General features: G+C 47.7%; 1 protein-coding gene across 2 annotated transcripts in view; it reads right to left on the reverse strand.

Moving 5' to 3' along the window:
• The window catches only part of LOC149352617 (sushi, von Willebrand factor type A, EGF and pentraxin domain-containing protein 1-like), a 236,746-nt gene that overhangs the window by 194,804 nt on the left and 18,861 nt on the right, over positions 1-23,081 (reverse strand). The window contains exons 2-3 of one of the 2 annotated variants that reach the window (XM_089581799.1): positions 18,186-18,273; positions 15,780-15,892 (exon numbers count right to left, since the gene is read on the reverse strand). In XM_089581799.1, coding sequence (XP_089437925.1) covers positions 15,780-15,892; positions 18,186-18,273 — 201 coding nt within the window. Of the gene's footprint in view, positions 1-1,088; positions 1,671-15,779; positions 15,893-18,185; positions 18,274-23,081 lie in introns of those variants that run through there. The other variant, XM_089581798.1, reaches the window with a different exon arrangement.

Below are 23,081 nucleotides of genomic sequence, written 5' to 3' on the forward strand. Positions count from 1 at the left end.
TTAGTTTCCGTGTTCGGATAGAGATAATGGGTTACTACTCATATACGCGGAATTCGTCATTCCTTACATGCATAGCTCCCTAGGAGGCATCATACCACTCCCGGTGCAGTGGTTGAGCCATTAAGAGATGCGCCACTGCCCTACGATGGCAGGCGCCGCCATCGGTAGGGCTTGTGAGGCCCAGGTTGCTCTTCCCGAGCAACCTCTGAGGACCAATCATTGATTGAAGTGCCACGTGCCGTAGTGGGCAGTTTGCCCACAACCAGTTGGGGAGTAGCAGGTTTCCCACTTCGACCTCGGTCTACGATGAAGACGGTTTCGAAGGACGTTTAGCCTACTTCGCGCCGACGTTCCCCAGTATGGCGACCTTTAGGCGTGAGCAACATAGCGCCCTCTCACTGCAGCGCCTTACTGAAGAGGCAGAAGGACGAGACGAGTAGACTCAGCGCCATTTACTTTCAAAGATGGTATTTTGTTCAAGACGAACTATTCCGTTGATGGTGCTGCTCTGCTTTTAGTATTCTCCCTAGGTTATTCTACCTTCTATTTGCTATATGCCGGAACTCCCCGCGCTTTCCTCGATACCATTTTACCGTTTCTCCCCAAGGACAACGCGTCTGTTTCCCAGATACTGTGCCGTGCCGAAGATGCCCGTAGTATAGCCCGCTTACGTACACTGGCCTCTCAATGCCGCTCGAAAGAATACTACGACTATTCTGATTCCGTGGCACGCGTTGGGGCTGCGGCCAGTCCTCAGATAGATGATAGGTCGCAAACACAAGGAAAATCGAACATTTATCCAGGCATTTACAACTTGTAAAAACGCGCTGCTGCCACAGTCGTGCAGCGCGGTAGAAGGAACGAAAGAATCACGAGTTACGTAACATGACACCTCCGGAGGGAGGTGTAAAGCACGCGGGCGAGAGGGAAGGCGCACGGGGAGAAGGAAGAGAAAGAGCGGGGAGGAGAGAAGTCCAGTGTTCGCAGATGAGGCTGGCGCCCGGGCGGGAAATTCAAACTGGACTCGGGACGGCACACTCCTCGTCTGGTTATACATCTAACCACTATGTGATGTGTTCAGTCCTCACATGGAATAAGCAGGACTGTCTCAGTCACAGGACGGAGAAACGTCTTAATCACTCCCCGTGTCATCGTCTTGATCTCGACCTTTCGCACCCTGCCGTCCGCACTCGCGATGGCGTTCACAATGAGTCCCATGGGCCACTCGTTGCGATGAATCTGGCTGTCTCTCAGGAGCACGAGGTCACCTGCCTTGAGATTTCGAGCTGTCTCCTGCCACTTCCGACGACTCTGCAGGGTGGTAAGGAACTCGCGTCGCCAACGGCACCAAAAGGCGTCGGCCAGCCACTGAACCTGCCGCCACTGTCGCCGATACACATTCTTTTCACCGAAGGCTGGTGGCACTGTGTTGCCGCCGACTTTCTGGGTCAGGAGTGTTGAAGGAGTCAGCACTTCCCAGCACTCGGGGTCCGTTGAGACAGGAACGAGGGGTCGGGAATTTATGATCCCCGAGACTTCCGCCAAGAAGGTTACGAAGACTTCGTGAGTAAGGCGACGAGAGGTACTCTCAAGAAGCATGGAGTCCAAAATTCGCCGTGTGACTCCTATCATTCTTTCCCACACTCCTCCCATGTGAGAAGCATGAGGGGTTTGAATACCCAAGTGCATCCTTGGTCTCACAGGAATGTTCCTATCTTCTCGTGGTCTGGGCCACTGGTGTCCAGTTTTAGTTCTGAGCACGCTCCAAAAAAGTTCGTACCGCAATCGGACCTCAGCTGCTTTGCCGGGCCCCTTATGGCGAAGAATCTCCGGAGAGCATTAATAAAACTTGAGGTGTCCGTGCTCTCGATCACTTCGATGTGAACAGCGCGGATACTCATGCAAGTGAAGAGCACGGCCCACCTTTTGCTGTTGGCCTCACCGCCTCTGGTCCGACGAGAAGCGACTTGCCACGGGCCAAATACATCTAGTCCGACATAAGTGAAAGGCGGCTCGGTGCTTAGCCTCTCTGCAGGCAGGTCTGCCATCTTCTGCTGCAGCTGCCTTCCTCTGAGCTTGCAACACGTAACACAACTGTGTATGTATGAGGCGATGCTACGCTTAGCTCCGACGATCCAGAACCCAGCTGCCCTGACTGCTCCCTCAGTGAAATGGCGGCCTTGATGTTTTACCAGCTCGTGGTAATGCCGCACAATCAGGGTGGTGACGTGGTGCCGTCCTGGCATGATGATGGGCTTCCGTTCTTGCTGGTCGAAATGGTTTGCTCTGTCTAGTCGGCCACCAATTCTCAAAAGACCGTCGGAATCAACCCATGGGTCCAGCCTCCACAGAGGGCTTGACTTCGGAAGTCGCTTTCCTCGTTGCAAGCTTTTCAACTCTTCTGAAAACGGTTCTTTCTGGACAGACAGAATAATGACTGCCTTCGCTCGGGCTAGGTGTTCTGTAGAAGGTCCTAGTTATCGAGATGAGCTGTTATGCGGGCAGTCTGACACGTTGTGAGAGGTGCCCCGAAATTTGCTCACCAGCCGCGCGAGCATTGCAACTGCGCGAGTCAGCTTCATCCAACTCGAGAAGCGCTCGAACCGCCTGCTGCCGAGTTCTTGCACGTCTACACTGGTTGCGAGAACATTTGCCTGGGGCCGCACCTCCGTGTCGGAATCAGCATCGACCAAGTCGAACTTGCCCTTCAATACCCGCGAGCAGTGTTCTTGATGATACAAAAACTCCGGGCCTGTCAGCCAGGCCGATCTTGCCATTTGGGCTGCTGGCACAGACCTTGTTCCGAGGTCCGCAGGGTTCACGTCTGAAGGAACGTAGTGCCATTGCTCTGGCCGTGTAGAGCTCCTGATGCGTTCGACCCTGTTACTGACATACACATAAAACCTCCGAGTCTCATTATGTATGTAACCTAGGACCACCTTGCTGTCAGTGTAGAAATTTACAGCATCAAGCTCCATATCTATTTCACGACTGACTTGCTCTGCTAGCTCCACTGCCAACACCGCGCCGCACAGTTCAAGCCTTGGGATGGTGTGTTCCGGATGTGGTGCTAGCTTAGCCTTTCCTGTGACGAACCCAACATGACACGCACCATCTGTATATGTCACTCTGAGGTAAGCCACTGCAGCCACAGCCTTGGTTGATGCGTCGGAGAATATGTCCAGTTCCTTGAGCTGTGCGGTAGTGAGTGAGGCAGGGGAATAGGTGCGAGGTATGTCCAGCTGCTCGAGCAATTGCAAGGAGTCTTTCCACGTCTCCCACGCGGCCCTCTTGTCTTCAGGAAGTGGACAGTCACAGTCGCATGTCCCAACGACCAGCTCTCGGAGGAGGGACTTCCCTTGAACGATGACTGGAGCCACAAACCCAAGTGGGTTGTACAGGCTATTCACCACTGACAAGACACCGCGTCGAGTGAATGGCTTCTCTTGAATTGGAGTCGTAAATGTAAAGACATCCTTCTTCAGGTTCCAAGAAATTCCCAGAATGCGTTGGATTGGCGGCGTACCACTGCACAAGTCAAGATCCTTCAAATCCTTGGCACGGTTTTTTTCTGGAAATGCTTCCAACACTGTAGGGCAGTTAGAGGCTATTTTGTGGAGCTGGAGGTTTGACGCGGCCAACATCTTCTGTGTGCGGCGTATCAGGCTGATGGCTTCCTTGTCTGTAGAGAGAGACTTCAACCCATCGTCCACATAGAAATCCCTCTCGATGAACTGCCTGACGTCGCTGCCAAATTCTTCCTCTCCTTCTCGTGATGTTCTCCGCAGCCCATAGGTTGCAACTGCTGGTGAAGGACTATTTCCAAGCACATGTACTTTCATTCGATACTCCACCCTGTCACTGTAGATGTTGTTGTTGCGGAACCACAGAAATCTCAGATAATTTCGGTGGTCGTCCCGTACCAGGAAGCAGTAGAACATGTGCTTAATGTCCACAGTTATGGCGACGGGTTCCTTCCGGAATCGGATGAGCACTCCGAGCAGGCTGTTGATCAAGTCTGGACCGGTAAGCAGCACACTGTTTAAAGACACGCCTTTGAACTGTGCACTGGAGTCGAACACAACTCGTGTTTCGCCGGGTTTCCGTGGGTGGCAAACACCAAAGATGGGGAGGTACCAACACTCTTCTCCTTCTTGAACCGGTGGAGCTTCTTCGGCATGGCCATTCTTGAGCATCTTGTCCATGAAGCTCGTGAATTGTTCCCTAAGTTCTGGCTTTCTCTTCAAGGTCCGTACGACAGCTGTGAGCCGCGACTCGGCCAAGCACCTGTTATTCGGAAGCCATGGCCTTGGAGAACGAAAGGGGAGAGGCGCTATCCAACTGTTGGATTCGTCCTTTGAGAACTCGTCGTCCATCAGCTTCAAGAACTTCCTGTCCTCGACAGAAAGTGAACGTCTGTTGTCATCCTCCGTTGTCTGGAACAGCGTTTCAGCGATCCCATCGTCATAGCTGTGTTTCCTAACAGCGTGCTGAGCTGGTTGAAAGCAGTGTGTCGACCCTTGCATGGCAGTGAGTTTCTCCTTGACCAAGAAATGGTTCTCACATGGCTCGAAAAGGGAGGGACGTCCATTTTCGAGGACGTTTGTTTTCAGGTTGCTGACACAGTCCGGTGTGCGACTTCGACTTATGCAGACATTTCCTACGATGACCCATCCCAGATCCAGTTTCTTAGCAAATGGCGCATCAGCCGGTCCGTTGCGCTGTTGTCGAACCTTGTGTATTCTGAGGATGTCTCTCCCGAGGAGAAGTAGAATCTTGGCCTCCGGGTCCAAACAAGGAATGAATTTAGCAACAGCTCTGAGATGAGGGTGATGTAATGCCACTTCCGGTGTTGGAATCTCGGTCCTGTTGTTAGGCATTTCGTTGCATTCGAAAAGTGTTGGCAAGGGAAGTTTTACGGAGCCATGTATGTCTTCTATGAGAAAGCCAGACGCCCTTCTTCCTATTGCCTCCGTAGTTTCAGCACATGTCCTCAGTGTGTAGGGGGAACTGTCACCATTGAGGCCGAAAATGTCGAAGAACTCTGTTCTTGCAAGGGACCTGTTGCTCTGGTCGTCTAAGATTGCATACATTTTTGCAGTCTTGTGAGGCTGAGTCGGATGACTTACTTTCACCAAGCAGATCTTGGAGCAGAATTTCACACCGTTGCTTTGACCGCAGACCTCTGTGCACTTAGATGACACCTCAAGTGGAAAATCCTTGTCTAGAATTGCATCTTCAGCATCGTTCTGAGCTACAGGAGGCTTGTGGCTGACATTTCCAGCATGAAGCGCCGTGTCATGCCGATCGCTACCACAATCGTCACATTTCAGAACTGTTTTGCAGTCTCTTGCAAAGTGGTCTGTCGAAGCGCAGCACCTGTAGCATATCCCAAATTTTTTCAGCAAAGATCTTCGTTCATCCAGCGGCTTTTCCCTGAATGCGCGACATTTCCGGAGGGGGTGAGGCTTCCTGTGCAGAGGACAATACTTGGTTGCATCATGCCACTTTAATGCGTTTGAGGGCGGATGGTCAGTGCTTGCTTCCACGTCCGTCATTTGCACTGAGATGGGCGCTCTTCTCGGGCTTCCATCCGTTGCCCATCTGCCTACTCTTGTGAGCCTTGAAGGGGTGCCGCTTTCGGAGCTGAGTTTGAAGCTAGGATCGTTTCTCGTTTTCGCTTGGTCCCTGATAAAGCTGGCAAAGAACGAGAAAGGGGGAAAGGCGACCTGATGATTCTGTTTGTACTTGGAGCCTTTCGCGATCCACATGTCTTGCAAGCGCTGAGGCAGCTTTTCTACAATGGGGCTTACCCCTCTTGCGGTGTCGAGATAGGAGAGCACAGTCAGGTGAGGGCCACATTTTGCTGCCTCAACTTCAAGAAGGAGGTCTCCCAGCTCTCTCAATTTCTGGGTGTCTTTGTCGGTCAGTCTGGGGAAGTTCGAAATTCTTCGAAAGATGGCCTCTTCTATAATTTCTGGGCGACCATAGCATTCCTCGTCTTTCCCAAACTACCTTTAACCCGGCCTCTGGGCTGTCGACGTGCACGGAACGCAGCCTCTTCGCGTAGGCTGACAATTCGGTCCCAAGCCATTTCACGAGAAGGTCAAGTTCCTCGCTTGCCGTGACTTCGAGAGTCCGAGTCATTCCCTTGAACGTAGATTTCCACGACCGGTAGTTTTCAGGGAAGTCGTCGAACTTCGTAAGCGAGGTACTCACAAGGTCGCGCCGAATCAGATACTTTGCCATGGCGGTCAGTTCAGGGGCGTTAGCTTCATCTCCTTGCTGACTAGCAATGTTCTGCGTGATGCCTTGGTTGCGAGTGCTTGGTGTGCATGGAGCGCGGTCTTCAGGTGCTTCATTGGCGTTCTGACAGACGTTATGCTCCCCGCCGTCATGCTGCTGCGATTGCTGGCGCGAGCCGATGCGCACGTGAGCCTGGTCAAGCACGTAGTCAAAGGTACGTTGAGCGCGGTCTTCGGATGCCTCGGAGACAGTCCGACAGATGTGATGCTCCCCGCCGTGCTGATCTACGGCAGCCTCCAGGACGTCCGCTTGCGCTTCCGCGGCGGCCGCTTCTCTTTCCAACTGCATGACTTGTAACTCTGTGTCTAGCTCGGCTTTCTTGCGTTCGATTGCCGCAGCCGCACTTTTCTCTTGTTCTTCCAGTCTGGCCTTTTCCAGTTTCACCGCGGCTTCTTTCCTCTTGAGAGAAGCCTGTACTCGCGCCGCGGCGGCCTCCGCTCTTGCTCTGGCGGCCGGCATGCTTGGCGTTGTCGAGACGGCCGAACGCTCCGAACGAGCTGAGCGCGACGAATGCCGTGACTGCACATAGCTTGCTGTGTTCTCAGAGCATGCAAAATGAGACTGGTCCGGACTCACTTGAGCAGCGGGCGACTTGCGGTCCTGTGACGCCATGTAGTCCGTGGCTGCGATGCGAAAACGAAACTTCTGAAGAGCGGAGCCAGCCAGCGGAGCCTAGGTGCTTTCGAAGATTGCGCTAGACACCGACTCGACGTTCATCGCGTTTTTACTATTCTGATTCCGTGGCACGCGTTGGGGCTGCGGCCACTCCTCAGATAGATGACAGGTCGCAAACACAAGGAAAATCGAACATTTATCCAGGCATTTACAACTTGTAAAAACGCGGTGCTGGCACAGTCGTGCAGCGCGGCAGAAGGAACGAAAGAATCACGAGTTACGTAACATGACACCTCCGGAGGAGGTGTAAAGAGGGCAGAGGGAGAAAGCACGCGGGCGAGAGGGAAGGCGCACGGGGAGAAGGAAGAGAAAGAGCGGGGAGGAGAGAAGTCCAGTGTCCGCTGATGAGGCTGGCGCCCGGGCGGGAAATTCAAACTGGACTCGGGACAGCACAACGACCTTCATCATCGTGCAGTAACTTACACTCCTGGAGATTTTGTCTGGCTTTGGACGCCAATTCGCAAGAGAGGATTGTATGAGAAGTTTCTGTACAAGTACGAAGGCCCCTTCGTCCTGTTTGACCGACTGCATTTACGTCGTCGCCAAGGTGACGAGGGATAAACACCGTTCCCGCAAGACACAAGTCGTCCATGTGGCTCGCTTGAAGCGCTGCCATCGTCGACCTGCCTAACTTTCTCGAGGACGAGAATCGCCTGTCCCTGGGGAAATTGTTACGCCACGTATATCGGCTTACTGAGGAGTTCGAGGAAGAAGAGGGGGGCGCGCGCGGTCTGATCTGGGCTCTGAGCCGTTTGTGGCCAGCTTTGATCCGTCGAGCTCTCACCTGTATTGAAACCATTTCATACGCTACAATATACTATATGCACACACCTGGGCAGGTCGCTCGCAACTAAGTGGGCAGGTGAGCAGCCTGCCAGAAGACAAACAAACAACGGCTGAATTCGGGGATCGCCAATGTACTAACGAGCTAAAACGAAGTTGCAAACGTTCGAAATTTACCTGTGCCAAAACGTTGGCAGTGGCTTAGCTCGCCTATGCCAGGATATACGTAGCGAAAGCGAGAACCCGCTGAAGACTCGTGGTCACATACTATCATTCATCACGGGCCGTCTTCAGTGAAGCCGGACTCAGGTCTCTCCTCCGGCTGCTGTCGCTGCTGCTAGCGGTCGAGGCATCGGACGTTAAACGTGCTTGTCTCGCGGCGGCATACTCAGGGCGTTTAGCTAGTCATTCGGCGCGCTGTTTCTCTGTTTCCTGAGTGTTTCGTTTCCTGTTCATCTTGTTCTGATGTCGATTCCAGGCCTCATTCTGCTTAGCAGACTTGTCGCCGCCCATACTGCCGCCTCAACTGTGGTTGCGGCGCAAGCGAGCTCTCCGTTTCAGTCCTCCGTCATGTTATGAGGTATGCGACACAACTGTCGAAGAGAGCGGAGGCGAGCGAAACGACGAGGCAAGCGATGTGACGTCATACCAAACGGCGGCGGCGAGGCGCGTGATGTGCCGTCATGCCAGATGGCGCAGCGCGCGCGCGGCGTCCGCTAGCTGCGGCGGCTGCTAGGCAGCGGCTCAACGTCGGCCTATGTGCCTCCTCGGAGTACCGCCACAGCGAAATCGCAAGTTCGTGTCCAATGTAGCATTCGCTACAAAAGGGCACTTTTCTAGATGATAATAGGACTAGAAGGTTTGAAAGCTTGAGGCTGATATTTTTCTCGGCATTTATCTGTCCTCCTTGCTACCGTCAGATAGAGCAAATTCGTACTTCTGGGCATGTACGTTTCTTTTAGTGAAGTTTTTAAATCTTCCTAAATTCAAGAATTTCGAAAAATGCCAAGTTTGACCCGGAATAAAAAAAAAACCATCGCCGCTAATTTCCGAAAAAAATTCTCTAAAAGACTTTTAGCACCTGGTAATTCAAGGTCAACACTAAACTGCCGATTTTATGCTGTTTCAAAACATAAAATTGGATTCCTAATGCCGACCATATTTCGTTCAGTTACCAGTGCTGGATATTGCCCGTTGAAAAAAATTATCGGTCACGAATTAGACCGAACTGAGTCCATGTGGTTGGTTGCATTTTAGTCAGCACAATGATAATATCTCAGAAAATACCGTTGGAAGCAGGTTTTTGCTTGTTAGCACCGTTTTCCATAGGTTCAGCACGAATAAGACTCTTATTTTAAGTACTCTCTCCAGGTCTCCCTAATGGCAGCACAAACGAGTATTCTTTCTTTCCGAACATGAATATCCTAATTTCATTTAAATATTTATCTAGGCTTTATACTGCATAATGGCTTCACTTGTTGATTTATCCCTGTGTATGAATTTCATATCACCTCTGACTGTTCATAAAAAATATCATATATGCATTTTAAGACGTCGACTTTTCAGTACCTCGGTGTCAAAAGGCAATATCAACTGGTCAGTGAATTTAGGCTGAGGTACAATACGGCTGAGGTACGCTCTTGCCTGTTATGTATGGGTAAAGTGGTGATATTAGATGGCAAAATCTGTCGACAAAATTTATTCTACACATAGGTAATCAATTCAAGACAAAGAAGCCTTACAGAAAACGTCAACATCTCCGAATAAAAAGCTTTTTCCGGCGCAAGGTCCCGTTTCCGTAAAAAGTATTGCCAAATAAAGAGAATCCATTCATGATGTTATTCACACAGCGAATGGCCCCGCAGAGGAACACAAACTGGTCCAGAACTGCTCCCACTCCTGAACAGCATAGTGTAGGCCGCATAAGCTTTGCATACAAAAGATTTAACATCCCTATGTTATCGGGTATACTTTCTTTTCCCTCTTCCACTTTTCAACCCTGTCCTGAGGGTCAGTAAGCTGACTGTGCGAAAGGCCCTCAACGCTGACATCGTTCAACTTGCCTCTGAGTGCGCCTAAGAAGCCACTCGCCGTTTCTATGCCCTCATATTCAATCGAGAGCAAATTCTCTAGTGTGTCTTAACCTGCCCGCCATCGCCGTTGCACGCACTTTTGCTGTGCCCAGTGGTCGGAAACACCGGCTTCGTCACTCGATAACCCTCGTATTGGGGCTCGTTTAGCTCATATTAACGCGAGAGCGTTAAAGGTCCCGTCATCAAGAAAATCCGGCGTCGGCGTTCTCGGCGTCCAGAGCAAAAAAAAAAAAAAAATAGGGTGGCGTAGGGTGGAACAGCTGGCCACCCGCCGGGGAAGCAACCTAGATGGGTCACTTAGCTCATGTGACCTTGTGGCGCCATCCCAAGCTGCCCATCGGATTGTGAGCAAAACTGACCACCGTGGCAGGTGGCTGTCAAAACAATGATTGATCGCAAGAGGTTGCTCAAGCCCCACCGGTGGCAGCGCCTGCCATCGCAGGGCAGCGGCGCATCTCTTAACCGCTGCATCACTGCGGAAGGATATGGTGTGAGGACTCAGGATTCTTTGAATACAAAATTGAGAATCATCAGTTCCGCTTATATGGTCATCAATTCATTAACGCCATCGCGTCATATCCTAAAGGCGAAGCTTACGCCTAAGTGTCCCCTCCAATTGTTTGCTCCTACAGTGAGTGCGAGTATTGTTAGCGGCAAAAATTGCCTTGGCACATACATGGCCCCGTTACGTTGAAGGCATTCCTTCATTTCTGCAGAGCCAAGCACGCATGCGCCGGTTCTCAGAAATATTGTCGTATATTGAAAAAAGATTATATTTTTTTGCCAATGGTATGATATTACTTCATTTGAAAGCTATCTATTGAATATTGGGCCAAGTGAAAATGCAGAAACAATGTTTTATAGCCACAGCTCTACCTTCTTTTATGCACAGATCCTGCTGAAATAATAATAATAATAATAATAATAATAATAATAATAATAATAATAATAATAATAATAATAATAATAATAATAATAATAATAAATTTTTTATTTCCTCTTTTCAGTACAGATGCGGGCCTGCCAAAGCCTCAGGAGGCTTGAGTGGCAGTGCCCGGCAGCAGACAGCATATAAGCCACGCACCGAGCAGACAAGTTGCAGAAAAAAAAGATGGGAGAGAAAAAAGGAAAGGGAAATAGATCGTGCGTAGCTTTTTCGAGTGATTATGCGCTCTTCGCTTTAAGTTATTTAAGTGAATATTCGGCTTCAAAGTTGCCGTTAGCTTTCCCTGCTCATCCGTGAATTTAAATTTATTTGCGGAAAAAGCTGCACCATTCTGGCAATGCATGCACTGGCACCCAATAGCTTACAGACACACGCAGATAATCTTCATATTTCTGCGATTAAGAGGCTTTCCTGGCAAATTTTGTGTACCAGAATCATAAAGCACAATTATACCAGTTTGTGTACCTTTAGTCTAAGTATTAGTGAAGCGGGTGCACTGGATAAAAATTCTCTGAAAGGTGGAGTTAAGCGTTTTATAAACCTGAAGACGCGGCAAAGTATCTGGAAAAACCCTTGAAGTACGGCAAAGCCATGATTCTCATTAGTAAGACCTCTTGAAGCCACGTAAAGAAGCAAATTGATGTTTCGGCTTGTTAACAAAGTTTATACAAGCAAAAACGTGCTTCCAAAGTATTTTCTTAGATTGTGCCATTAGGCTAACTAAAATGCCACCATATATGCTCAGTTAGAAGGCTAATTCGTGACCGTTACTCTCTTTCGTATGATGACAACTGAAAGAAATGGGTTATGTATTAGGCACTTATTTTATAGTTTCAAGCAGTATAATGCACCGCTCTAGGGCTTGCCAGGCAAAAAAGGTTTTTAAAAAATATTTTAAAAGAAATGAGCCATGATAGCTCATTTGAAATCGAGTTAAAGTTGGTCATTTTTCAAGAATTTTTTAATTCCAGAGGATTTCAACGCCCAAATAAAAAGTACCTTATCCGTATAGAACTACAAATTTTCTCCCGCAGTAGTTGCATGGTGCTATAAATACTGCTAAAAGATTTCACCCTCAAATTCTCCCTCTTGTCTCATTATCGCGCTGAAGAGTGCCCTTCTAGGAACACATAACTTTGTTCATGTTTTCGATTTAATTTATGCCAAATTACAAGAAACAAAAAATATGCTTGCCCTGCTGCCAACAGAGGCACTTTCATGTATTTACTGCCGAAATAGTCAGGTTCCACAGAAGTTTAGTTTTCTTTCGTTAGTGATCCAAGCTTACGATTTTGTGAAATCACAAAATCGACGTTTTCGACGTCTTGCGATATACGGTTTTGTCCCTAAAAAAACCACCGCGTTTCATGCAGAACCAAGGACCATTGCCTTGTGTGGACGCATTTGATTATCATATATGAAATTTTTATTGATGAAGAAAAATGCTCATGTGATCTCAATTATTGTCCTTATGTAAACACGACAATATTAATTGCTTCTATAGATTTCTGCCACACAATAAAGTACTCATTTTAGGAAGCGAACCGCCGAAAAACGCACCTTGGCATAAACTTTCGTTTTTTAAATTTTATTGCGTCTCTTTGATTGTGGTTAGGAAGAGTTATACTGGCTTAGTGTTACGTGCCCCTTGCATAACTTCCACTAAAAAGGAATGTTGGGCAAATTCTGAAGTCACCACTGAACTGAGAAGCAGGCTTACGAAGTTAATCTGCAGATATGAAGTATGATTGGATGGAAATTATCGCCAATAAATAATAAACGAGCAACCAACTGCATCACACTGAGTGAATTTAACCCAGTCCTCCCGAACAAACCGAGCTGAAAAGTTTATGACGTCGAATCGGCTGCAAACTGGATGCTCCTATAAGCATAGCAGACGCTTGAGGGGAGCGTTGGTGTCATGACCAGCGCAGTAAATGACCTGCAGTAGCTAATATTCTTTTTTCACAAAAATATATTACGCGATTGGGCTGGACTAAAAATGAAAAGGCGATGCGCGACAAAATTCTAAGCACTGCGCTGAACGGCCAGGACCCCTTCCCTCAGTAATGTGCACTTCACTCAAAGTGCGTGAAGCGGAACGTTAAGATATTTGAAGGAACATAAGATTCTGATATTCTAGCATTACGGGGCATTGTTGTGTCCCATGAATCAAACCGTAGACCAGAACTTCACAGGAATTTATGTGAGCGCCTGACACGAGGCTAAAGTGACCATCAGTGACATCAGTGGTAACTCAGGACGTGCTACGTCCGCCGCTTAAGAGCGTGGGTGGCGCTGGTGAACACTCCCAAGGTTAGGTTATTTGTAAACATAAATACCCCCGAAAGCAGAAGGTTTGGCAGCCGTCGCCGTAGCTCAGCGGTAGAGCACCGGCCGCGTAATTCGGAGGTCGTGGGTTCGGATCCCACCGGCGGCATGTGGTTTTTTCTTCGGCTTTTCTAATCAATTAGGTTTAATCGATGACATATTCAGTAATATTCTAAACCGAACAACAGCACAAAATAAATAAATTAGAAAAAAAAAATCCCCTGTGCCCCTTGGTTTCTGTGGCTGTTGGCTTCTCTCATATCGAGGTTATAGTTGTGTAAGTTTGGTTTGGTTTATTGGGGTTTAACGTCCCGAAGCAACTCAGGCTATGAGGGACGCCGTAGTGAAGGGCTCCGGAAATTCCGACCACCTGGGGTTCTTTAACGTGCGCTGACATCGCACAGCACACGGGCCTCTAGAATTTCGCCTTCATCGAAATTCAGCCGCCGCGACCGGGATCGAACCCGCGTCTTTCGGGTCAGCAGCCGAGCGCAGTAACCACTGAGCCACCGCGGCGGGCAGTTGTGTAAGTATTGGGCTTTGCAATGCAGAAAAACGTAAGGTCACAAATGTAGGCAAGCATATCGAATTGATTACCCAAAGCAATAAAACCACGCGTGTTAATTTTACATAGCACACTGAAACAAAGTGACTCCAAGCAATGGGCAAAGCCTAGCAGTGACATTGATTCACGGGAAGTCGGACTGAAATGGGCTCTGAGCGACGATAATTAACAATGAAGCGAGCGGAACAGTTGCTGTAGTAAAGTTGCACGCGATGAAACCGTCGCGACGGTAGTCGTGGCGCTCTAGACCGATTTTTATTTTTCAGCCGACCCGCACACAGGCTCCGTTGCCGACGCAGAGCCCTCTGGAAGACTCGTATCACTATAATGCTTACTGCAGCGTGCGGCTCTCGCGAATCGGCGGCTGCATGCCGCTCAGTCCTGTGGCGGCACGGGACAAGTGACGTTATACCACGTGGCTAACTGTGGAGAGGCGCCGCAGCTGCATCCGCTTGGAGCCTCGCCGCTGCTGACCACGGGACTAGCGGGGTTATAACAGCCGCTTCGCTGGCGCTCGGTCGTTCAGTCGCGCCATGAATGAGGCGCGCGGCGGGCCGACTGCGACGCCAAACCATGCGTAACCGCGCTTAACATAGCTTTCGCTCGTATTACTAGGTTTAACTAGCACTAAAGTTTTTTTTTCTCTCCTAAAAAAAAAAGGATCCGATAGAAGTCACTGAGAGAAGTCTCCATGAAACTAGTGATCAAATGGGCTACATTTTATATTTTTACTACGAACGCCTCTGTAGGAAATTTATGGCCGAAAACGCGGCACAACACACTTTTGTCGAAGTTTGAAATTTTTTTCTGGAATATATTCTGTTGTAATATAGCTTAAACCATTTAATAAGAGAGTGATATTATAGAGTAGCGCTGAAACATATGATGTTGCTTACCACTGTAGCGAAAGGGTATAAAAAATAGCAGAAACGATGTTTCTTTGGGGAAAATTAACAGATTAAAACAACAAAATCTTTGTGCTAAAAATTTCTTTCCTGTGCGACAAAAACCACAATGCATATGCATTATCTCCAAAACTTATCGAGCGCGAAAGTAAAATATTTGACTTTTTGTAAAATTTTTATTGAGTCCAACTTTTGCACTCCTCTGAGAAATTTCAAAGGGCTGCCGCATGACCAGGAAATTTTTCTCCACTGTTATTAAAGATAATTACTTTAAACCGTTCAATAAAAGTGTCACAAATTTTACCCACAAGATTCGAGCGCAACCTCTGCTACGTTTGACATGGAATGACCATATATGGCGGTCGCTGTCGGTGGGAGGAGTTTTCGACCATGATTTCGGTCGCGTTTCTTGAAATGTACAGCGCGTCCAGGGCATTCAAACTTTGGAAATATAATCACATGCTCTTTAATTATTCACAGAAGTACAAAACTGCAGTACGAAGAGCAACCATGTCATGGTCGCTATGAGCATGGCATTTTGAGGTGCAAACGTGCGCATCAAAACCTTCGATTTGGATACATAAAATTGTCAAAGAAACTAGGCAAGTATTTAGTTAAATTAATCGGAGAGAGGATGCAGGCGGCGGATGCTTAGCGCTGCCGCTTCCTACGCTCTCACAGCTGCATGGCCTTCTCAACACGATCCTCGTCCGAGATGGCAGCTCAAGGTACGGCCACTTCGGCGAAGGAGCCTCTATGTGTGTCCGTGCCCGTGCGTGCGTGCGCGCGCGTGTGTGTGTGTAGGTGGGTGGAGACCAGGGTGGAGGTGGGTGATGGGTACGTGGGCAGCCCACCCAACGCCTACGAAACGCAGCGGATCGCGGTAATTGTCGGGCATCTGCCAAATTCTACGCATCACGGTTACACGAATGCCCAGGGTGAGCTGTGTATAACGGCTGTCGTCGTATTAAGAAATCTCGTGTATAGTATAGCGAACTGTTACTTCATGAAGCCATTCAAGTAGCCGAAATGGCACAGCGTTTGGCTTTAAATGTCTCTGTTGTTGGGAACAATTGTGGCGCAAGTGGCGTGGTTATGGCGGACGAACTTTTTTGTGCCTCTCGATGCATTCAGAACCACTCATCAATGGACATTTTATAAGCCGTTGTACTCACGTCTGCAGTCGTAAGGGCCAATGTCCCACGTTACTGACCCGTCGTCGTTTTGGACGCAGGTTGCAGTCCAGGTTTTGATCGCCCTTGAAATGTATCCAGACCCGCAGCTGTACCTGCACAACGCAAATGGGACGCTTGCACTGCAGATCTGATTGACTCTGCAGATAACTGGACACAATATGGTGGTGTGTTCCCGGAAACCTCAAAAGGTTACGACTTAACTACGACGAAAAAGCTAAGATTTACACAAAGACGGCATGCAAGGCCTGTTGTAGGATTCGTTGGGGACAATGTGCTACGCAGGAGGCGTGTGGCGCTGATAGAACCGGGGCGCACATTAAAATGCACATCGCTGAAAGACGCATAATTGGCACTAGTGCGTGTACGCTGCAAGTAGCGGTTGTTTCTGCTAAGTAGGACCAGCTTTAAAAATCCAGAACACGCTCCACGAAGATTCAACCAGAACAGGGTTGTCGGCTGCGTCTCGGCAATGTCAGCATACATTTTAAACGTGACTAAATTGATAATTAACCAAGATAACTTAGATAACTTTCTATAGTTGTTTTGAGCGCAGAATTTTTAATGTTGAAGTTTTAGAAAGTGCTGAAAAAACCCTTTTCGCTTGTTTTCTTCAAAGTAATTTTAGGTTGGTTTTATTTTCTTTCAATTTAAAATAAACTGCTTGAAATTGCAATATTGTCATGTGTCTACGAGCTCGCACGTGATGATGTTAGCACCCTCAAGCGCGTTTCGACTGAAGGAACTTGTTTACATGAAACCCCAATGAAAAAAAAAAACAAACCACTGCTGACACTGAGGGTTGCGTAATGAGCGTGGGCACTTCATTTTCTTTGACTTGTGTTGCTGCAGCCCGAGTTCTACCACGTTGTTCTTGAGTTGGTGAATTTGTGGTAAAGTGCGGGCAATAAATTCTAGGAGTTTAACACGGTCGCACCAGCGTAGAGGGGTGCGGTTCACGCACGGAGAAGACTCAGCACCTCCCTACCAACACCTAACGAGGCGTGCTTTCGGCTTACGTTTATAAATTTGCTTCACAAAAGTCGAGAGCAAGAGCGCAGAAATTAAAAATGAAAACGATTTTCAGTGCGCTTCGTCCGCAGCGAGCGCTATTATTCTGTCAAATGGCTACTGCCTCAAGCGAGACAACGTCGCACCTCCCAAAAGCATGTTAGGTAAAAGAGACTTTTTAGGAGCCTGCTGTGGCATTCGTGTTTCCTGATGATTTCAGTTTTCAGGCTGATGAAGCATTGCTTAGAAGGGACTATGTTTAACTCTGCCAAAGGTCACGCTGCAGCATGTGACTTTCCTGTGAGCTAAGGGGCAAGACTATTTTTTGTTTGGAATAGAATGACTGGAATTGCGCTGGCGCAGTTGCGTTTAACAATGGGTGCATAAGGTTGCATGAAATGATAAACTTTATTCTTTTTCTTCGCTAAAGCAAATTATTGTATTATTTTGACTGGCAATGTTTTGACTGTTGATTGGATAAAAATAAACAATGAGGTGGTGAGTTTTGGGTGCGTAGTAATAAATGAGCAAAGTTCCTTTTCCTTCCAGCACGGCGACATAAAACGGATATTAAGAGTAAAACGCAATTATTTCAATCTCCAAAATTAAGATGAGTCGAGTTTAATTTTCGAAGGAAAACTCTTCACTTGGGATTTTCAAAACATGAGCCAATTTCCTTTCCAAAAATATCAGCTCGCTCCTGAGACGTTTAGCAAATTATTTTTGTAGCGACCTAATTTCGGCTCAATCTTCTTATAAAGGCGCAGCGCAACTGATACAGGACGAAATAAGTAGATAGACACAGCGCTGACTCACGACTGATGATCTTTATTGCTGTCACACAATAAATAGGCTAAAAACTAGCACAACCAGGAAGTGGCATTGCATCAAAGATTGACTACATAGGACAAAAACACTGGTGAATGTGAACAAGAAACAAATGTGGAAAAAATGTAGTAAAGCCACCACGCTTCCGTCTCAGCTGTTGAGATGGTCTAGTTCTTTTCGTGTGAGCGCAGCAGAAGGTTTGCTGATGCACTTGTCTTGCTCCTGATGAATAAAAAACGCTTGAACGATTTCCCGCTTGCACTGGTGCTTATGCTTCTACAATGTGGTCGTCCGGTTGAAATCAGGGGTGCAGTTTTTGCACGACAGCTAATGTATGACCTGATTGCTCTTGGCGGGTGGTTTCAAGAAGCACTCGTATTCTCTCAAGCGGTAATTTAGGCATCTTCCTGTTGGGTCGATATATATCATAGCGCACAGGATAGCCCAATTTCATTTTCAATGTGTGCCGACTATTTCAAGAAAGTATCCTTTTTCAGTTTTCCCACCGCACGACAAGGAAAAAAAAAAGAATTGAAAATGTATAGTTACTTGAGAGTGGTGCCTACGGGGATCTCCTCCTGGAACTCCCATCCTTGCACTCGGGAGTGGACGTACAGGCTTGGCGGCGCCGTACATTCTGCACGGGAGAAATAGCGGCTCACACCAACACAGCAGCTGCTCTATGCTGAATAAAACTTCCCTAACTGCTCTCTTATTGCACCTTTCATGACAAACCGTCGTTTGCCACCGAGCATCAGCTTACTTTGGTCATAAACATCCACCAAGAAATAGTGTATCCAGAGGAAGCAGCTTTTGTCCTTACTGGCATGATTTCAGCCAACGACATGTCGTCACGCCTACATCGGTGCACATTCGTAAGTCTCTTGGTTAAAAGTGTTCGCTTTATGGCTCCTTGCTTTTGTCATACGCGTCTTTTCACCTGAGAATCCAAAGAGTTACCTTATACTGCAACCACTCATTGCTGTTAAATCCAAGGTAATGAAGGAGCGTGAACTGTAGTATGGATGTTTGCCAATATATAAAAAAAACAAGGAACTGGCGACGCTCTACGGGAACAGTTTCTCTTGTGGACGGGATTCGCCGCACATTTGCCAAGGGGTCATAGATTCTGACAGCCTCACTCACTGAATTAGTCTCCGCCGAGCGTTGAGGAGAGCGTTTTCCCAGTTTTCTTCCTTAGGCTTAGAGAGGAGTTCCGTCATTACCGAGAATTAAGGACAGCACCCAGCAAGAGTCGCTAAGCTTAGCGGCCTATAGCGTTGCAGTGGCGGCCACTTGGTGATTTTCATTTTTTGTTACATCAAGGATGATGTCAACGCTCTATTTTTGAATTTTCAAAGCCATGAGCCTCGTGGTGGACGCCGAGAAGAGTAGAAGAGCTTGTCTCGAATTCTTGGTAGTATCCCCTCTTTCCGGCGTTGGAGGGCTAGTTAAGAAACGCTGGAGAACTTGCTCTCGAGTGAATATGAGGGCATAGAAACGGCGAGTGGCTTCTTAGGCGCACTCAGAGGCAAGTTGAACAATATCAGCATTGAGGACCTTCCTTACAGTCAGCTTACTGACCCTAAGGACAAAATGCAAAAGTGGAAGAGGAAAAAGAAAGCATACGCGATAACATAGTGTTAAATCCGATGTAGGCAATGCTTATGCGGCCTATACTATGTACAGTCGGGGACAAAAGTCTCCGGACCACGTGTTCCTCAAACGAAGTTTATAACTCTACTATCAGACAGCGGCTGGAGACCGCACTTGTGGATATGAAGGAACAAAAATTTAACTTTTACCTTCACAAATGTGGTGTCCAGCCGCCGACTAATAGCAGAGCTATCAGCTTCGTTAGAGGAACACGTGGTCCGGAGACTTTTGTCCCCGACTGTAGTTCTGGAGTGGGATCTGTTCTGCACTAGTTGACGCTTTTCGACGGGGCCATTCACTGTGGCAATGGCAGCATTAATGGATCCCCTTTATTTGGTATGTACTCTCTACTGAAACGGGGTTTTGAGCCTGAAAAATCTTTTAATTCGGAGACGTTCGCGCTTTCTGTAAGGCTCCTTTGTCTAAGACATTGCAATTGAAATGATTACCTATGTGTAGAATAAATTTTGTCGACTGCTGAACAGTCGAGCGCTCCCTTTATTCGGCATGCAAAACCGTGTATGACTGCAGATTACGAGGGTGCTTGCTGACTTCCGAGTTATCCAACTCCACCGGCCGGCTGTAGCACTACTGCCGCCAAGAACATGCACGTGGTTCATGTATAGAAAAAATTTGCACTCTGTTTCGTCGTCGAGAGTAGGTGCAAGCATGGATGCATCGCACATTAATAGTCGGCTCAGAGATGGGGTAGTCGCACTCGGGTATTGGCCATGTGCTTACGCTGCTGGACATGCCGCCGCCTTCGCGTATACGTCACGATGCAGTGCGCGCCATGGAAAAGGAAAAGCCGAATAACAAACACACAAACCAAAATGCAGTGGGAAAGCTTACAGGTGCGAGGCACACCGGAACCATCTATGGTCGCCTCGGGGTGCGGCAGGCAGGCCGAAATGCCAACGCGCAGACCTACCATATGACGTCGTGATGTCGAGTTTCGCGTCCCTGCACAGCCGAAGTGGAGGACCAGTGCTCTCGCGGTTCGCTTCATAGCCCGTCCGAAGACGGGGCTAAAATATTGTATGACGCCTCCGAATCGGATGCTGTGTTTTTTTCTCTTGCTGTGGTTCAGAACGTGTGAAGGTGCCGCTTGCGTTTGATGTGGAGTTTTTTTTTTCTCTTCATAGTGTCCCCGACTCAAAGAAAACGCGGAACAATCGGCTAATGGCTGGGCTGGCAGGCAATTTTGGCGGGTGGGCATATTGATCATGTGGAGCTGAGGTTGGTCCGACCCGTAGAGTTGGAACGGAGATTCTTGAGCAGCGGCCGGATACGTCGGCCTTGTGTGATGTTTTACATTCCACGAGCAGAGAATGCAGTTTCCCTGCCAGCGGAATACGAATTTCTATTTCATTAACAAAACAAGTGTAACCGCCGCAGCTGTCTTGTCATCAACAAAGAAACCGGCACTAGCCTCTCTGAGAACCGCGAGAGCGCTGTGACTGATGTTTTTCGGCCCTTGGTTTCGTTTCAGTCAGATTGTGGCACAAAGTACAAGGCACAGGAAAGATTGCACGAAGCATCTAGAGGGGGAAGCGTGGTGATATTCTTGCCTTCATTAGTTCGTGCAAAAAAAGAACGCTGAGAAAAATATTCTGTAAAATATAATATCGACTCATGGTATTCAAGGCATTGCATGCTCCATTTTACTAGGTCAACGCTTGAAGAGAACACCTGACTGCGCTGATTGCGCCACTGATAGGGCGAAATGCGTTTATTCTGTTGTTTTTGGAATGAGGACTGCATTGCGCCTCATTTATTAGGGGAACAACTGCCGTTACAAAATTTGGGAGCGAAGCCAATTGCGTAGGCTCCGGCTGAAAGGTTGGTGGGAGCAGGAGGAAGCCGGGCGCAGAGGTGGCGAGAAGACTGCTTTCCGGGGTTGTCATATTCGCTCTTCCCGATGCCTCCTCGAGTCATCTGATGCTGCTCTCGTACACCATTGCACGTGTAAACGATACAATTTTGAGCGACACCTTCTGTATACTATAGTGCAGCGGCGGTACTGGGCAACCACTGCTCGAGATGCGGCGCTGAACTTAAAAAAAGTTTTTTTTTGCTTGAAACAAAGAAAAAGTTGCGATAAATTTATGTGCTAAAAATTAAGGTGAAACTAGCTATCAATCGTGCTACAAAATTTTACTAGAATTTATGACCGAAAACGCGGCACAACACAGTTTTTTCTAAGTTCAAGTTTTCTTTTTTCTGAAATACATTGCCTTTTTATGTAGTAACTTTAAACCTGATTCAGTAGAGTGGAGAACAGGTCGAGTCGGTACGTGCTTGTCGAAAGAAACCCGGCGCAAAGGACGGGGACACAGAATAAGAACACAGGATGACGCTGGACTATCGACTGGTTTAAGTAAGGTCATATTTATACCCTTCAGTATCAAACCACGCTTGCGCACACATGACAAATTTACAAGAGAAGGCAGAATGCAGCATGAGAGACAACCATTAGGAACGCAATCACTCTGCAACGCAGTGACGTTAAGGAGTTCAAGAAACTAATTTTTTATCGAATAGGCTCACCGTCGTGTCACTTACTCTGAGTTTTACCGCGTCCAAAAATTGTAGTCTTCTTGAATATTGGAGTGCACTTGTGCGTTCTGCAATGTTTAGGCAAATTCGCCCTGTCATCTGTGGAAAGCGACCTTTCATGTTTTCTAAGCCGGGTGTTAAGACAGCGGCTAGTCTGCCCGACGAACTACATTTTCCCACAGGATAAAGGCATGCAGTACACTATCTGGGTGGCACAGGTGACGTGCGGAGTGAAATTTTATTCTTCTTATCGTCATATCTTCTGCACAAACTGGCCAATTTTCGCGGGGCTGAGAAGGCTACATCGACACCTTCTTTGTGTTGTGCTAAAGTGCGTGCAAGTAACGCATGACTTCACACTTCCTTTTGTCCTTCCTTTCTTCCGTCATCTTAGGGTTGGCTTTCATTTTTTTGGGAAGCTTTTCAGAAACACCTTTGATAACATGCGTAGGAAAGCCTGCTTCTATTAGTTTTTGCTGTTGCTGCATAAAGTTTTCTTGCACAGTATGGAAGCAGCTTTTCTCTAGCGCGTTACTAGGCATAAGGTTGCAATAACCCTTTTGGTAAGTTAGGAGGGGCAGGTGCTGTGTGGAAGTCAGACATTCTTGGTTAGTGGGGCGTAGGTCCAGCAAATATGTTCATTGCAATTAAAAGTTACAACAAGGTTTAAATACCTTATACGATTGTCGTCTGGTAATTCATGGTTAAAAGTCAATGAGCTAGAGCACCAACTAAAACAATCTAAAACGCTAGCCGCCACATTCTACGGATTGTCATTAGGTAAAACATTCAGAAGTACAAAAAATCATCAACATACCGGAACACCTTTGCCACATGGTTCATGTCCAATTTTGCTCTCAGTAAGATGCCAAACCTAGACAGGTAGATGTGGGTTAAGATTGGCGCCACACAACACCCAATACATATTCACTTTCTCTCGACGTACGCGCCACCATTAAAGTCAATCACTGTAGAGGACAAGTAGGCCGTAAGAAGTTCTAAAAAATCTTCAATTGATCAACCACACTTTTGTGGAAGTCAATCGTGCAGGATTTTTATATTAAGTCGCGCAGTGCCTGCAGCATCTGGTCATGGGGCCCTGAGTAGTACAGCTCCTGGATGTCTATGGACGCACCTGTGCTGGCTCCGTGAACTCGTTGCTTGAGCGCCGCTGTCAAATCTTGAGAATTCCCAACAGAAAATGGGCCAAAGGGCTCCAGAGTAGAAAGC

The sequence above is a fragment of the Amblyomma mixtum genome, chromosome 3 (assembly GCF_055824585.1).
Source record: "Amblyomma mixtum isolate Tamu chromosome 3, ASM5582458v1, whole genome shotgun sequence".
NCBI lineage: Eukaryota > Metazoa > Arthropoda > Arachnida > Ixodida > Ixodidae > Amblyomma > Amblyomma mixtum.